This window comes from Musa acuminata, chromosome BXJ3-6 (assembly GCF_036884655.1).
Source record: "Musa acuminata AAA Group cultivar baxijiao chromosome BXJ3-6, Cavendish_Baxijiao_AAA, whole genome shotgun sequence".
Classification (NCBI taxonomy): domain Eukaryota; kingdom Viridiplantae; phylum Streptophyta; class Magnoliopsida; order Zingiberales; family Musaceae; genus Musa; species Musa acuminata.
In genome coordinates, this window is record NC_088354.1 from 35,125,415 (window position 1) to 35,144,549 (window position 19,135).

Below are 19,135 nucleotides of genomic sequence, written 5' to 3' on the forward strand. Positions count from 1 at the left end.
ACGGGGATTCCCAGTCAAATTCCTTCCATCAGCCACCACAACGTCCCAAGGGGATCCTCACCCGATCCAGTCGTTTGGAGCTCCGAACCAGCCGCGTTGGCCCCCAGGTCACGGCTAAAAGGTTACTTACCGTAACAGATTGGCGCTAGAAGGAGGGCGCTCCAAATGTCAGGCGATCAGCGATCCCACCTCGCCGGATCTTCGACCGCTGAACTCCCCGCTTTGGGGGAGCATCCCCTGCACAACGAAACTCACGACGACCGCCCCGCAGCAGTATCAGAACGCTACTGGCGGCTGTTCAACGACCCAGGCTTGCCACCTGCCGACGGCGCGCCCGCCGACCCGTTGCCGGTAACACCCGAGGCTTTCCACGACCTCGCCCACCAGGTCCGGACCCTGACAAGCATGGTCCAGACCATCATCCCGATCATCTTCCAAATCTTACAATTGCTTATATAGTGATTGGTTCATCACATCAAGGAGGTAGGTTTAGTTATGGAGATTTTATCTGACACATTCATATCTATAAGTAACTCATTAAGACCTGTAATATAGTATGAGTAGCAATATATTTTTTTATATAAAAAAAAAATACAAAGTGAGGAAAGAATAAACAATAATGAAATGATAACGAAAAAATAAAGAGATAACTATCCTACTCACTTTAACATAAAAAAAAAAAAAAAAAAAACTCCTAAGATGATGGTCTCATACCTATACATGTCTTGATGAAAAAAAATATATCATTAGAAAAATAAATGTGACCTTACACTACTGACACATGCAATATGGAATGATGGCTTTAAGCAATAGGATTCTCTCAATTGAGTCTTTCTTTGTGGTCTTGTATCTGTGAAGTTTACCTTAGTAGCTTATTCTTAAACCAATGAGCTCAATAAAATGACAATGAACTTATTAAGTTTACCTTAGCACCAACATTATGCTTCTTGAGGCCTCATTGGTTTAAGAATAAGCTACTAAGTTAAACTTCAAGAAAATATTGTGAGACTAAGAGAATTATTTAAACTACAAGTTGTTGAAATAGGTTTTATTACATGCATCCTTTGTAAAATTTGGCCAATAACATCCTTTATAGAGGACTCTTTAAATGTCACCGTTCACCCACTGATGTATTCTCCCCTTTGTATCAACAAATACCCTTTAAGCCTCATCAGGAGACAAGCATCTTAGTAGTGGCTGACTGAATGACTTATCACACGAGCAGTTATTAATAATACCACGAGACCATATAATGACCATATAATGGCTCAACTTCAAACCAATTTGACCTAATTCATCCTTTTAACTTGTCATAGCTCAAATTTAACATAATTAAAACCCAATTTGACTTCAAGAAAGATTTCAAAATAATAATTATTTTTTAATTCATCACTGTCTTTCATAAAGTCATTCATTAGGATTCTTTTGGCATGCATGTTGTCATGTGTGTTGTCTAATACACAAACACACAAATATACGGGTATGCGAATGTGTGAATATGTGACATGATTGAAAGATTATAGATCTTCTTTCATCTCCCTTTAGTCACGTAAACTAATCAATGAAATATTACATATCTTCTCTCATATATTTTATATTCATAAATCTATCAATCATAGTAGTCCTATAAAAGATAGGAAGAAAAAGAGGAGAATGCGAGTTTAATTCTCCTTGTAGATCGACATCACTACAGATCTTTGATCCGATAACAATATACTTATTGATCAAAAAAATGATTTCTTAACAACATCAAAGGTGCATATTATAATATTTAGATATATTGTTATTTGATTTTAGATTTTTACATTAAAGCTCTTCTGCTTAATAATAACATATTATGATTTTTATGCTTGCACCTTCGACATCCGATATGATTTTCAATTCTTCAACATAAAATCAAAAACCTTTATCATATCATTTGAGCCCTTGGCACTATTTTTAATCTTCAAGTATAATATATAATCCTTTAGCGATCTACATCTTTAGTTGAAATGCACCTATATCACTTATATTATAGTAAGATTAGTTTCATAAACTCATCAATTGATTTCATCAATAAAATTTTAAATTTAATATTATTATTTATAGGCACATGACAACCACATGTCGAGCTCAAAGAGATGGTCAATATTCCATGGATCAATTATTCCCAATATTTTGATTTTATTAAGATAAATTTTCTTAAATAATTAAGAAAATATATAAAAGATACGAAAAAATATATAAAAAATGCCACTATAAGGGGATTTGATCTTGGCACTTTATTTCATTGCAACACCTCATCAATAGCATAGTTATAACTTGACCAGAAATTGACCAATAAAATTAATATATATTTTATTTTTAAGTTACAATCTTGATTTTAAATACTTTAAATAAAATATCAAATCTACCAAATATATCTTCGGTAATTTTTCTATAAATTACTTATATTTTAGATTTTTTTCAATAGTTATCCTTATTTTAGTTTTTCCCAAATCACACCCCTAGTTTTAAAAATATTGAAATTGCCCCTTCCTCCACTACTCTCCTTCACTATCGCTATCACCTTCGTCATCGCTTATCGTCTACTCACCATTATCGCTTGCCATCCTTGAGAGGAGAAAGGGGAGAAGAGGGGGAGGAAATGGAAGGGCAAAGGGTGAAGGGCGAAGGCAATAGGAAAGGAGGGGGAAGGGAGGAGAAGAAGGGGAGAGAGAAGATTGTAGGTTACGAGAAAGGAGAGAAGAAGTGGGGAAGGAAGTGAAATAATGTGGAATAAGAAGAAAAAACTTCTATAAAAGTATTGACTAAGTCAATACCAAAAAAAGAAGCTAAATAAACTTGATCAAGGAGCCTTCTTTGGAGCCTCAAATCTTTCAAAATATAACAATACTTGAGGAGTATAATTTATGATTGCAGAGATCTTATGGTGATCTACAAGTAGGTACCAAGATCCATCAAGGATATCATGCAAAGACTAATTTCAAATAGTCTAAAATTACCCACTTATCATTTTTATTTTTATGTTTCTTTTAATTATCTTATATTTTTAGTTAATTAATTTTCACGACCTATAACTAATATAGATAAAGGCCCTTTTAAATCTATAGAACCATGGAAAATAATATCATTCAAGAATTATATCAATCTTCTCTAATACGAGGAGTTGATTCCTCTCTTCACCTTTTATAAGGTTAGTTTGATGGAATAATTTCTAGTTATATTTTCTTGATTTTATTTTTATTATGTGTTAGTTGATATCAGAGCCTTGCTATTGGTGTTAGCATAATAGGTTTGTAGTTAAGAAATTAAGAAGTATGCTCTATACTTGTCATTTATAGTAGTTCTTGTGTATCAGAAATTTTATTTGCTAAGTACAACTTTATAACCAATCAGTCTAGTGACAATAATGGTAGAGACGACGATGGTGTTATTGATAATAGCAATGGCAATTTTGACAATAATAGCTTTCGTGATAGATGCAATGACAACAACCATAATAATAATGATTGGAAAGTGTCAGCCCTATGAGTAGTATTAGAAGCACAAGAAGTAAGAATAACCTATGATCTTCGAGAGATTCACAACACTTTAATTGACATAATATTATCCACCCATGACAACAAACAATACATGATGATGACTCAAAATATGACAGTGAAAGATAATACAAGATATTAAGTACCACTTAGATAAAATAGACTATTTGAGGATTACCACCTCAAAGTAGACCTCCTCGTTTAATAGTCACCTCAATATTGAAGCATTTTTTTACTAGAATTATGAAGTAGAAAACTTCTTCAAGGTGAGAGATATCCTTGTTCATAAATAAGTCAAAGCTTATTGTATATAAGTTAAAAGGAGATACAACAACTTAGTAAGATATATTATATAATAACAAAATAAAATAAGGAAAGACACCAATATAGATATGACGGAAGATGAGGTAACTTTTCAAAGGAAGATTCCTATGCTAGATTATGAACAATTATTATTTCAATAATACCAAAGCTACATCCAAGATACTTGATCCATAACCAAGTATATTGATGAGTTTCTTATACCTTTCAACCAGATGTAACTTATCAAAATAAGAAAACTAGCTGACAACAAGGTACCCTAACAGACTCAAATTTGTAATAAAAAATAGAATATCTTTAACTCCAACATAGATAGTAGATGAAGCTTATAATATAATATTAAATATTAAAATATTATTGACTTGACCTCCAATTACTATTTGATAATTTTATACTCTTCAACATGGTATACTATAACAAAGAAATGCAAGTTATGATTGAGTCAAAACAACTTATAAATTAAGGCACAAGTACCGCAAGAGCAATAAGACAAGCTAAACATATCTTAATTACCACAAATAATCCATATGTTCGATTCTTGGTTGAAAAATATTTTAAATGTAGGGATCATAGTCATCATTCCAATGAGTGTCATGCTTGTAAGACTATCAACCTTGCATATAACAAAGATGACTTTGATAAAAAAATAAAATACTCAAAATGATACGATTAATGATATTGACAATCTAAAATAGCAAAGGAAAAATGAGAACATATGATGTGTTGTAAAAAGATTATTACTCACCCTAAGGCAAGAAGATCTATCTCAATGCAAGAAAATCTTTTATTCCCGATGTAGTGTTAATAACAAAGTCTATGCATTGATCATATATAATGAATGCTGTGATAAATTCATTTCCAAATCATTAGTGAGGCACTTAAAATTAGAATAAAAGATTATGGTGGAATGGGAAGAAGATAATTCAACAAACTAATAAAAAGTGAGACGAACCCAACACTTCTAAAGTGAAGTGAAAGTCTTTCTTATTCATTTTTAACTCTAAGCAGGAATTCTTTATCAGTTCTAAAGAAAAAAAAGTATATTATGCTCTTATTGTGAAGGGAGAAAAGTCATATGGAGTAAAGATTCTAAGAAAACTAAGATTGATATTGAAAGAATTCAAAGAGATCACCTCTAAAGAATTACCAAATGACCTCAACCCATGAGAAATATTCAATACCAAAATCATTGGACTCCAAGAGCAAATCTACTGAATTTACCTCACTACCGGATGAACCCAAAAGAAAATGAGATATTAAGAGAGAAAGTTGAAGAGTTGATGCGAAATGGGCATATTTGAGAAAATAAGAGCCTATGCAAAGTCCTCATTTTATTGATACCTAAGATGGAAGCTATAGGATGTGCATAGATAGTAGAGTCATTAATAAAATCATAATCATGTATCACTTTCTCATACCTCGACTAGAAAATATATTGGATCAACTACAATGGTCCAAGATATTCTCAAATATTAATCTTCATAACATATATCATCAAATTCATATAATGCAGACTCCATTTAAGAAAAGAGAAGACTTATATGAATAATTAGATGTCATTTGGTTTATCCAGTTATATTCATTAGACTTATGAATCAAGTACTTAAACTATTCATCAAAAAAAATATATAGTAATATATAATAAAATATATCTTTAAATAAAAGCACACATATATCTTTAAATAAAATATAAAAATTAAATCTATATTTTACTATTGAACTATATAATAAAATATTTAAAATAAAAAATTAATAATATATTTTTCTATCGAGCTATATTTTGGATGTCAAGTCTTGATTGGTTTTAGGGAGGAATTAATTTGGTGTAATGGCTGTCGTCAACGCGGAGCAGGAAAGATTTGACTTCTTAGAGATGACGTCATAAAACCTTTCAATTCCCAATTAAATCTTCACTAATGATCCATCAAGAACGTTGCAAGTTCTTTCTTCTGCAGGATTTCAACACGTGTCGAACGGAACGGCATTCGGAATCCAAAGCCGCAAACTTCTGTGGCAATGGAAACTACGTGTCCGATTCGAGATAACGATTTGTACTCGATGAATTCGATCCCGTCTACGATTCGGAGACCAGAATCTCTCTATATATAAAGCCGCTCCGCTCCATGGTAGGAATTAATCCGAGTTCACAAAGTTGAAGTGCGACAAGAAGGCGAGGGCGACGATGGAGACTCCACCTGATGATGGCCATGCCGATTGGGTTTTCAGGGCCTATCAAACGGAGGAGACTTCGGCGTCGCAGCCGTTATCGTCTCCGGTGGTGATCAACGTCGGCTACAGCGTGATGCAATTTCTTGAAGATCGATTCGTGGAGGAACCGCCCCGTGCCTACTACACCTTTGCGTTCACTCTCTGCAACTTCCTCGACCAAGCATCTCGCCGCCAGGCGATCTCCACCGTTCTCTCACGCACCGGCGCCTATGGTTATGACATCTGCTTCGCCGGGCGGTTGGAGAGACAACTCGTTGCCTTCTGCAATGATCCAGTCGAGACGGCTTTCAACTCGGGCAACGGGATCGAGATGATCGTCGACGTATTTTTGTCCGACTTCCCGAGCGATGAGGAACCCTCTTTGGACGTCGAAGGCGTCGGCGAGGACGGGGATTTCGTCAGCATCCCGGCGTCGACAGATGCGGTGGAGGAGTTGTTGGTGGTGAAGTACGAGCGTGGAGGAGATATCAGAGAGGAGAGTTGCATCATCTGCTTCGAGGAGTTGGACGAGGGCGTGGAGGTGACGCGGACGCCATGCAAGCACGCCTTCCATGGCGGCTGTCTCACTCGATGGTTGGAGAGCAGCCGTGTCTGTCCTCTCTGCAGACACGCCATGCCTGCTTCTGCTGATCCCTGAAATGCTTCTCCTCTTCTTGATCTCCCCGAGATTCACAGACATCTTCTCTTTCTTACTTCTGCACTGCATATTGCCAAAGATGAAGAGAAAAGAAGTGGCAGTGGATGCGGTCGATTCAAAACATCCTTGTTTTCGGCAGATCAAACAAATTGAGTTGTGTGCCTTTCAAGTCAATTTGGGAACGAACAATAGAGTAATTAAGAATCCCTGATGGATTTAGGAAGGGTTTAATTTGGCATCTAACAGTGACTGGGCGTCGAAAGCGAGCGATCCATTAGATACGTAGCAAACTCTGGTTTCTCCTATATATGGCAATGGAAATTTCCTAATCTAAACTGCAACTTTATATGGCAATGGAAATTACGTGTCGAATTCTAATTAGGATTTCTTGCAACGTAATGCCATCCTATCTGGAATATGTGGAGGCTCATCGTTCTACCTAATTTGGATTATTAGAATCACTTAGAGAAAAGGATGAGAATATTTATTACAGGTTAAATTGTTAAAATGTACAATCTAAAAGAGGACCGAGAGAAATAAGAAATCCAATGGTATCAAGATCATTAAATTCTGACTCATAATGAATAAAAAAGATGTAAATCTATTTACAAATCAGTCGCTTATAATTTATATAGTGATTGGTACATCTTTAAAATTATAGTGTATGATAATTTATTATTATTTATATATATTTTATTCTGTTTCCCTTTCATTCCTTATTTCTTCTTCTTGGTGTGCTCGTGACTTACCTCTTGTTTTCTCTATTTTATTCTCTTAGGTTAAATATCAATTTGTTATGATCAATCACTATTTAATGGTCTATGGTCCTTTCTTTCTCTTTTTATTATTTTTATAATAAATTTCTCATCATCTACCGTCAATAAAAGATATATAATTAGAAAATAAAAAAAATCTATGGTGATCTAAACACAACATTTACTTTATGAATCCTTATAACCTAATTTAATTGATAGAAAAATAATGACATGACCAATACTTCACTGATACTTTGGTGTTAAATAATCGATATCTTGATGTCACGTACCTAATATTTTTAACACATGTGTCTATTATAACGATAATCGATATCTTGATGCCACGTACCTAATATTTTTAACACATATGTCTATTATAACGATGCTCCTTAGACGATACTGACTACTTCGTGTTTAACACATATTTTCTAGATTCGACACAAGAAATACAAAAAACTATCTCAAACATCAATATATGTCCCAAGCAAACTAAGGAAGTAAAGAGAATATAATCGATATAAGCCATACAACATGAAGGTAGTGGCCATGCATGAGATTTATAGTTTATCTTTTAATCGACTGAGGGGAATTACTCAAAAGCATAAAGGTGTTGAAGCAAATGATCAAAAGGGATGAGAAAGTGACGATAGGTTTAGAGGGACAAGAACATAAAATCAAGCATTGAGTAGAATAGAAGTGGAGTTAGAGGAGTGTCATAGTGCCTTAGGGACAAATCTACTAAAAGCGAAGAAAGGAATGTAGATATGAGATGACAGATAATAGGGTTATGAGTATGACAACGTTATGATACCATAAAGGTAGGACTGTCATTGAGTTATCGATTCCTTACTCTTATGAAGGGAGAGCACTTTATCATGAAAGAGACCACGGAGGTAAAAAATATAAAGTCAAACTCTTAAGTACTGAGATAAGGTTAATGAGCAAGACTAGTGTCAATAAGCTTCTTATCTAAATAGTTGAAAATGAGGGACTTCGGGTCAATGCAGGAGTGCTCGACTAAGGAATGAAGAAGTTAGTATGTGGTGTTATACTTTTTCTATTCAAAATAGTCGACAATAGAAATGATAGAGAAGAAGGTATAATTTCAGATATGACAAACTATTAGAGACTTGCTTCAAGTCGAGGTAAAATTTTGTTCTTTTCAATAAAACTTCATACATTCCAAAAGTTTAATGGCAATAAGAAGGTAAATTATAATAGCTAATACAATGCAAGGAGTGTAATCACTTATGATGCTTTAGAAGTGTGAGTAAAAAGTAAACGAATGCTACTAATCAAATCAATATATGAAGTACAATCCTCGAGGAGGTGGGCGAAGTCAAAGAACTTTTACCTTATCAACTCTTAAAAAAATAGGCGAAAATGATTCCCCTAGTTCTCTTATTTATCTTATAAAGGAGCTCTATCTATGTTTAAAGATCCTTCAAATAAAGTGAAAGATAATAGTTTTTAAAATCTAACCAATGATGATTGGCGCTATCGAGAGTAGACTATTCATTTTATTTCCTAACAAAATATCAATTAAAAGTAAAAATGATACAAACCTACTAGAAAACGATAACTACAAAGAGAAATTAATGGGCATATTTTGTGAAGGAAAGACCTTAAAAATTTTAAAGTCTGTGAGATAATGTTTATTAAAGCTCAAATAGGCATCCACCTAGTTAAAGCGATGTGAAACGTTTAAGAGACTAGTTCATAATAAGGAAGGCTTTTTTCCTTCATCTATCTATAAGAACTTATAATGATCAATATAACTTAGTCGATTCTACACTAGTGTTCGAGTCATTGACAAGTTGAAGTAACATGACAGATTAAAGTTCGACTACTCAATAACAATGATGGAGAGTAGTTAGGAGCCAAGAGGTGTATTGCAATTGGAGTAGAAGATTAAAGATTTAGCAAAAGTTAGAAGATGTAGCATCTGTAAAGACTTCAACTAGAACGTTAAAAGAATAAGTGGAAGAGAATGTTACAGATAAAGTTGTAAATAGAGTGTTCGATATAATGCTCATGCATGTCTATGTCTTTTATTTTTGTTCATGCTTTGTGTAGCATATAACCGACTTATAGTAGGTTTGGTAGCCCCATTTTTATTGGCTTTTGTGGTCGTTTCAAGCTTGTAAATGTAGGTTGTGTGCAATTATCGTGTAGAGATAAAATTATCCAGAAATAAACCATCCAAGCAATCTTTTTGGGAGGGTTTTCTAGTCCCATGGAGTGGTGCAGAGTGTCAACTTGCACAACACCCACGAGCTACCTCGATGGCATATGGCTGGAAGAGCCTTTGGGATAGTATTTAAGGCTAGTTCATTGTCTTATTTCATAGTAATATCACATGGGGACTTGTGGGGACTTTTAACCATGACGAATCACCTTGGAACCTTTGTCGAGTGACCGGTCAGAGTTTGCAAAGTCTATATTTGTCATTCCTATTACCTATTAGGTGTTTGTTGAAATAATTACTTATGAATACCAAGTTAAATAGTTTCTCTAACCTATCTTCTCTTTTGCAGGTCCTCAAGGGACCATAAGAACTTTCGGAGAAGCTAACTTTTTGCGGATGGACACGCAAAGGTGTCGTATGAGTTAAATAAGACCAGTTAAATCATTAATAGCCTATTGTCCACTTATTGTCATTGCTCGGCATCCACGATGAAGAAGAGAGAGAGAGAGGAGGAGAGGATGAGCTACTGGGAAGGAGAGGAAAAGACGAAAGGGAAAGATCGAGCAATGGGAGAGGAGAGGAGAAGACCGAGATAATGTGATGGTGATGACAACCAAGGGAAAGGGGTGGAAGAGAAGGGGTAGTTTGAATTAAAATGAGATAATCATTTGAAAAAATCTAAAATATAAGTATTTTTTTAAAAAAATTCATCCTTATATCTTTAAATAAAATAATAAAAATATTAAAAATTAATTCAATATATTACTATCGAGCTATATAATAAAATATTAAAATATTAAAAAATTAATTCTACATTTTGCTGTGGAGCTATATTTTGGATGTCAATGCTTGATTGGTTTTAGGGAGGAATTAATTTGGCGTCTAGTAGTGAATGGCTTCCGTCAACACGGAGGAGCAGGAAAGAGTTGACTCAATAGAGATGACGTCATAAAAGCTTTCGATTTCCAATTAAATCTTCACGAATAATCCATCAAGAACAAAGCAAGTTCGTTCTAACGTAGGATTTCAACACGTGTCGAATGGAACTGCTTTCGGAATCCAAGCCGCAAACTTATATGGCAACGGAAACTACGCGTCGGATTGACGGAAGCCATTCGGAGACCAGAATCTCTCTCTATATAAAGCCGCTCCATGGTAGGAATTATGCCGAGTTCACACGGTTGAAGTGCGACAAGAAGGCGATGGCGACGATGGAGACGACTCCTCTCCATGGCCATGCCGATTGGGTTCTCAGGGCCTATCAAACTGATGGGACGCCGGCATCGGCTCCGGTGGTGATCAAACTCGGCGACACCGTGATGCACATTCTTGAAGGTCGAGTCGTGGAGGAACCGCCCCTTGCCTACCACACCTTTGTCTTCACTCTCGGCGACTTCCTCCACCAAGCATCTCGCCGCCGGGCGATCTCGACCGTTCTCTTAAGCGCCGGCGTCTATGGTTATGACATCTGCTTCGCCGGGTGGTTGGAGAGACAACTCGTTGCCTTCTGCAATGATCCAGTCGAGACGGCTTTCAACTCGGCAACGGGATCGAGATGATCGTGGACGTAATTTTTGTAAGATTAGTCCTATTTAATTAAATAAGATATATTATAGATATGATTGGATTCTGATTATGGTTATTGGCCAATAGAAAAGAAGTTAATGTTAAAGTAGGATTTCTTAGGAGATAACCTTGATGGGAGGAACTCTCCTAATAACTTATCCTAGACCCTCTGCTCTAGGATAAGAGGAGAAGGATCTAGTTTTCCTTGCAGATTTATATTTCAGATATGAAGATCAAGCGTTTGAAGATCAGATAAGATTTATTTTTCTGAACAACAAGAAAAGGTACGCATCGTAATATTGTCAGATCTAATTTATTTGATTTCAATCTTGGCATAAAAGTTTTTCCGCATTACAGACAACATGATTACAGATTTTATGCTAACAATTGGTATCAAAGCCAAGTTCTTGAGATCAAATATATTAGATCTATTATTGTTCTTTACGATGCCTGAATGATTCGTCGGATATTATTGATCTGTTTTCTTTCTATATGATTTGCTCTATTATTGTTTACGAGCAATGTATAATTTTATGTTTGATCGATGAATTTACTGTTTATTATCATCGATGTTATTGAGATAATCATCTCTGTTGATCGTTGTCGACGAAGGGCCGTGTACCACCCCGCAGTTGCGCATCACGGTCGTGCGCGGGCAGAGGTTCGCTTGCGAGCGGTGGTGGCACCACGGGCATCTCGCACCGCCTGTGAACGTGGTGAATGCGGAAGGATGATGGCCGCAGATGGCGGCAGCCGCAGCTCCCGTGAAAAGAGGGCAGCGGCCGCGCCAAGGCTGCGGCCAAGCGTGGGCAGGAACCGCGGTAGTCGCGCGCAGTGGCAGCGGTCGTGCATGGGCATAGGTGGCACAGGCAGTGCCGTAGCATGGCAACCGCGCACCGGCGGCGACCGCGCGTGGGTAGGCCGTGCACAGGCGATAGTCAAGCGCGGGCACGAACCGTCGCAGCGGTCGCTCATGGGCAGAGGCAGCCCCCCCGCGGCGGCAGCGACCGTGCGCTGGCAACAGCCACGGCCAACCGTGCGCACCGTCTGCAGGTAGGAAAAGCCGCAGCGGCCACGCACGAGCAGCGGTAGTGCCGCAGCGGCCGCGCGCGAGCAGAGTGACGGCAGCGCCGCACGTCGCAACGGCCGCGCCGCACGCGTAGGCGGCAAGGCACATTAGGGTTTTGGCATAATTACAGTTTTGACCTCGAGGTTAGGGTTTTTGTAAAATTATAATTATGCCCTTTGCAAATTTCGTAATTCCAGTTTATGTTTTGTCAACATATTTATAGTTTTACCCTCGAGTCTAATTTTGCCAAATTACAGTTCTGCCCTTCGTGAATTTCTTAATTTCAGTTTATATTCTCATATATTTATAATTTTATTCTTATGAAATTGAGAATTTTAAGTTATATTCTCAATTATAAAATTGATCAATATGATTTATTATAATTATGATTGAATTTAATCATGATTATATTTTGGTTATTTGATTGGATTTAATTTTTGATTTAAAAAAATATAAATTATGGTTATTTTATAGTTTTCTCATATTAATTATTGATTATACATGTGATAAATAAAATCCAATTATTGTTCTTGGATATTTATTTAGTTATTCATATGTATATATTTAAAATTATGAAATAATATTTACCTTTCACATGAAGGCAATGAAGACATGATTTATATGTTATCATGATTATCATATGAGTTTTCTTTTGCTGATTAAAATCAATAATTATTATGATTATTCTATTATTAAACTACTTAGCATTAATGTTCAATAATTATTATGGTTATTTTATTATTGAAACTGCTTAGCATTAATGTTCAATAATTATTATGGTTGTTATTCTATTATTGAACTGCTTAGCATAAATTAAAGAAATTTGATGAATATTATTTGTAATTCATTTCCTTAAGTTTTATCTGACTTGTAGTTGCCAAAGTGGTCTTGGATGATAAACTTTTGTGATATGAATTACAATACATGCCTTATCATTTATAGGACATTTTAGATTGTATTTTATATTTTTGTATTAGTCTTGCAGTCACCAAAATGACCTGGACCGATAATTTATAAAATACATTATGAAATTAGTCCTAAATAATATTAAATAAAAATAATATTTATAATGACATTATAAATCAGGATAAAAAAATTTAGTGAATATTATTTGTAATTTATCTTCCTAAGTTTTATTAGCTACCAAAGTAGCCTGGGATGATAGGCTTATGGGATATGAATTACAATAAAGTTCATGTCATTCATGGGATATTTTAGATTGTATTTTATCTTTTTGTATTGGTCCTATAGCCACCAAAGTGACCTGGACCAATAATCTGTAAAATATATTATGGAATTCATCCTAAATGACATTAAATAAAATAATATTCATGATGGCACATATAATTATGAGATTTAGATAATCCCAAAGGAGAATCTATTTCAAATAATTATGTGATGGGGTAGGATGATACTATTTTGGATATTCTTGCAGTTTAGGGTTGTATATCCAAAGGTAACAACACTATTCCACAAGAATGGTATCAGTCCTTGTATTGAGTGAGTGAGACCTTGATCAGATTAATTGAACAGAATATAATATTAATTACTGAAAGTTCTGTGAAATAAATAATTGATGTGATTGATAAAGAAAGGTATAAAAGACTTAATTTTATGATACTTAGACTTCAGTACAGTTTACAACTAGCGCATGAGAATATCTTAGGATCAATTTAAATTATCTGATAAGTCATTAGTTGACATCTTACTATGATAGTATTTGAGGAATTTAAGATTATATCCTTAAAATAAATGATAAAGCTGTAAGCTCAAGACTCATAATATTTTGAGTACTACTCAAGGAGTAGGTAACACTAAAATAAGGATGAAGCATAATTTCACCTGAGTTTATAATTATTATATAAACTCATAAAAGAATATCTTTACAATAAAATGTTACTTTTGTAGCAAATAAAGTTATGTGAAGAAGAAATATACTATAAGATTTGATTTGAAATGAAAAAGGTATAATTATAACCTTTGTATAGTTCAAATCAAATATTACGGATATTATTGATGGATTAATTTAATGATTTATTATATGTTATCAATAATAGATATTTTTATAAAAAGAAAAATGAAGAGGGATAAAATCAAAAGAGAATGAGATATTTATCAATGTAGGGAATCATCTTAAAGTGAAAGCGATATTAGTTTGTATTTATCGTTTATATCTAAAGATGATTCAATTTGATAAATTTTGAGAATCCATGTTCTTATAATTCTGGGAATTTAAGTTCTTTACCTAGAATTGTTATAATATTATTTCCCTTTTGATGGTTGTAAACTTATTGTGATTCAAAAAAAAATTAACCTTTGAATTATGTATAATAGTCTATGTAGAATTAATATGAATCATAGGTTTACAATGATCCTATAATTAAATATTGAAGTGAAATGTAGTTTTATAAACTCCTTGAAGTTATGTTTATCACTTTATGATTTTGTCTCATTAAAGAGAGACATTTTATCATCATATAAATAATCTGTTGAGATATAATTATATATATATCTAATTCATGTAAAGTCTATGACTATTTACACTCTTGAAGTGTATATAAATGAAGTTGATAGACAATTAGATAGAAAAGTCAAGATCATCATATCTGACACGGGTGATAAATTTTATGGTATTTATGATGAACCCAATTCTTTTGTTAGATTCTTAGAAAAATAAGGTATATGATTTACCAGATGTGTTATAGTAGAATATGATTGCTGAAAGATGTCATCATACCTTATAGATATGGTTAGGAGCATGATAGATTATTATTTTTGTACCCAAATCAATGTGAGAGGAAGCTTCAAGGACAACTATGTATATCTTGAATGGTGTTCCTAGTAAGTAAATTACATGACTTCTTTTAAGTTATAAAATGATAGGAAACATGACTTAAGATATTTACATATTTGAGATTGTCCTATAGAGATAAGGATCTTCAACTCACATAAAAGAAAATTAGATTTAATAATTATTTCTGAATATTTTATTATCTATTTAGAAAAGTTTAAAGGGGTACATATCTTATTGCTTTAATCATAGTATGAAGACAATTAAATCTGGTAACATAAGATTCCTATAAAATAGCAAATCAGTGAGAGTGAAAATCTCGAAATTTAATTTTGATATAAAGGAGATACAAGTTAATACTCCTTTATTATTCGAGAGATTGTTGTTACTCAAATCATTAAATGATTTGATGAAAGTAAACAACAAAATAACATTATTAAACTCCCACATTATATTGATATTGCTATTAATGGTCTTGTAGAACAATCATAATTGATAACTTTGAGAATATCTCCAAGGGGAAGGAATCATGTTATTTATGGTTATTATGTTGTATATCTATAAGAATTATGTTATACGAATCAGAATGGATCCCTTATTTTTGTCACGGGTCATGAAAAGTAATGATTCTGAAAAGTAATATGCTGCAATAAAAGAAGAGTTAAAATTAATAACCAGAATGGTGTCTGATAAATTTATCGAATTGTCCAATAATTGTAAAAGAGTCTATTATATACATGTGACTAAAAGGACAATGTCGAACGATATAATGGTCAGACTTGTGGTTAAAAGTTTTACTCATAAAGAATGTATCGATCATAATGAGATTTTTAATGAACTCGTTAAGAATCATCATGACATTAATGATTCATTATGAGTTTGAGTCATATCATAATGATATGAAAATATTTTTAATATCTAGCTTTATATGGGTTACTCTATATGATTTACAAAGAAAATGAAAGAAATATAAAGTTTGGTATGCAAATTCAGGAATCCATTTATGACTTTAAATAAGCTTCAAGGTAATGATATATAAAGGTTCTTGATATCATTATTTCATATTTAAGGTAAATACTATTAATTAGTATTTATATTAGTGGGAGCAAGTTTATTATATTGGTCCTATGGATAATATTTTGTCTTACCTATAGTGATCTTGATTTATTATACTAAATCAAGAATTTATCACTAAAAATTTTAATATGGTTGATATGAATGAGACATCTTATATTATTAACATTGAGTAATTCAAGGATAGACCTCAATGATTATGAAGATTGTCTTAGAAAGGATATATCAACCGAGTCTTGAAAAGATTTTAATATATAGCTTTGTTCAGTCAATCATAAAAGCAAAGTTTTAGTCAATAGTAAATGCTTGAAGATGACTTGAAAAGAATCAGATAAAGAAGATATTCTTTGTATATGCGCAATTGGAAGTCTATGCCCAAGCTTGTATTAAAAAAAAAGATATCAGTTTTTACAATTAAAATGTTGGGTATATATTGAAGTCACCTAAAAGTAAAAACATTAAAGGACTACAAAGAAAGTAATAAGATATCCAGAAGGGACAAGAGATTATATGCTCACATGTATGAAATTATATCAGCTTGAAATAATGGTATTTTTCATATGCTGATTATATAAATTGCCTCGATAATAGGAAGTCCACCTTACACTTAATATCTATGTAATTAGAGAGGTAATTTATTATTATTAATAATAGAAGTTGATTTTGTGGTATGCTTTGAGGCCACTAATCAAGTTTGTGACTGCAAACTTTTTATCTCAGGACTTGGTGTGGTCAGGCTCAATTACTAAGTCGTTGAAGATATTTTATGACATTGCAGTAGTTTTCTTCTCTAAGAATGACAAGTACTATTGCATCTATATGCATTATGGTATAAAGTACTTGATGGTTAGAGAAGATGAGTCCAGAAACATCTAATGTCAATTAATTACTTGAGTTCCACTGTATTGATTGCTGATCCATTCACTTAGGACTTATAGTCTAAAGTATTTTGAAAGAACATGTTCTTATGATTGGGTTTGTGAGCAACCCATAAAGGATATGGTGATGCATGTTTGAGTGGATACTATAATTGACATTCTTACTTACGTACTTAAAGTTATTTGTTTCTGCTATCCTGTTCACAATTATGTATGTACATATTATGGTTGAATGTGATGACAGGATTGTCTTGACAAGACAAATTATAGGGGTCATTTTGGACTACATTATGAAAGGCTAATAGTATTGTGGTACATAGAAGGAAGTGTGACATTGATGGCATACAACCGCTATGACTCATATTGTTAGTCAGACTTAATGTAGTATTATTATTGTTATTAGACTTATTGGCCTATTTTCTAAAAATTCACACGTGTGTATATAGTTTTTGTAAAATTTCAGAATCCAATTGAGTCAAATTGTTTTAAATAAATTGTATTTATTTATTTTATTTTAAATCCTTTTATATCTTACTGATTAATGGGCCAAATGGGAGAATTGTAAGATTATGTGGCCCTATTTAATTAAGTAAGATATATTATAGATATGATTGGATTCTAATTATGGTTATTGGCCAATAGAAAAGAGGACCATGTTAAAGTAGGATTCCTTAGGAGATAACCTTGATGGGAGGAACTCTCCTAATAACTTATCCTAGACCCTTAGCTCTCGCCTATAAATAGACAGGACCTCTAGGGGCTAAGGGGGGCATCTGATAGACAGGGGGTTAAGAGTACGTTTGAGTAGCATCTCAGCAATTGAGAGATTAAGGTTTTTCTCTCAATCTCCCTCTCCCCTAATCCCCTAATCCATCAATTTAGGTGTTCCTGTGAAAAGATAGGAAGAGAGGAGAAGGATCTAGTTTTCCTTGCAGATCCTTGCAGATTGATATTTCAGATCCGAAGATGAAGCGTTTGAAGATCAGATAAGATTTATTTTTTCTGAACAACAAGAAAAGGTACGCATCGTAATATTGTCAGATCTAATTTATTTGATTTTAATTTTGGCATAAAAGTTTTTTCGCATTACAAACAGCATGATTACAGATTTTATGCTAACATTTTTGGCCCACTTGCCGATCGATGAGGAACCTTCTTGGGACGTCGAAAGCGTCGACGAGGACGGGGATTTCGGTGGCATCCCGGCGTCGACGGACGCGGTGAAGGAGCTGGCGGTGGTGAAGTACGAGCGTGGCGGAGATGTCAGAGAGGAGAGTTGCATCATCTGCTTCGAGGAGTTCGACGAGGGTATGGAGGTGACGCGGATGCCATGCAAGCACGCCTTCCATGGCGGCTGTCTCACTCGATGGTTGGAGAGCAGCCATGTGTGTCCTCTCTGCAGACACGCCATACCTACTTCTACTGATCCCTGAAATGCTTCTCCTCTTCTTGATCTCCCCGAGATTCAAAGACATCTTCTGTTTCCTGCCTCTGGACTGCATATTGCTATAGATGAAGAGAAAATAAGTGCAGTCGATTCAAAAGGTAGATAATGGCTTTGGTGTTGTACATACATTGATGAGGACATGAAAATAAAATGCTATACAATCCCATCTGGTGATCTTTCTTGTTTCGCTCTACTACTCTGTTTGTGTTGTGCTTGTTAGAGCTCTCTGTTTGTGGTAGAGATCTCTCTGTTCTATGCTTACTGCAAGCATCCTCTGTTTATGGCAGTTCAAACAATTGTAGTTATGTGTCGTTCAATTTCGATTGGGAGAGCAAGAGAGTAATTATGGGTCCAATTTCAACCTATTTTGACCCAATTCAGTAATTTGACATTGCTCGAATTTAGCATAATTGTGAACCCTAATTTAACTTCAAGAAAAATTTCAAAATAACATTCATTTTTTTTTGGATATAACACCGAGTCTTTCGGAGAGTCATTTATTCTTCCGGTGTATTAACATTCTTTTGGCATCTCAGTTGATCCTCTAGTGTATCATCATATCTTTCGATATCTCAATTTATCCTTCTTCAACATTTCATATGATGTTCGATTTTTCAGCATAACATCAAGAACCTTTATCACAAGCCCTTGACGCCACT

The 19,135-nt window shown here is 34.2% G+C and overlaps 1 protein-coding gene across 1 annotated transcript; it reads left to right on the plus strand.

The window, feature by feature from the left end:
• Nucleotides 1–11,761: 11,761 nt before the first annotated feature.
• On the plus strand, nucleotides 11,762–18,462 carry LOC135641443 (uncharacterized). Its single transcript, XM_065156804.1, has 2 exons — nucleotides 11,762–12,270; nucleotides 18,126–18,462. Exons 1-2 carry the CDS (start codon nucleotides 11,762–11,764, stop codon nucleotides 18,460–18,462), a joined length of 846 nt encoding a protein of 281 aa, XP_065012876.1.
• The last annotated feature ends 673 nt before the right edge of the window (nucleotides 18,463–19,135 follow it).

What these genes read in the sequence shown, in the direction of transcription:
- LOC135641443 (XM_065156804.1), top strand. Translation starts at nt 11,762, where the DNA reads ATGAATTTACTGTTTATTATCATCGATGTTATTGAGATAATCATCTCT. An exon ending in ACCGTGCGCACCGTCTGCAG is followed by an intron (nt 12,271 to 18,125) that starts GTAGGAAAAGCC and finishes CATTACAAACAG; the next exon opens with CATGATTACAGATTTTATGC.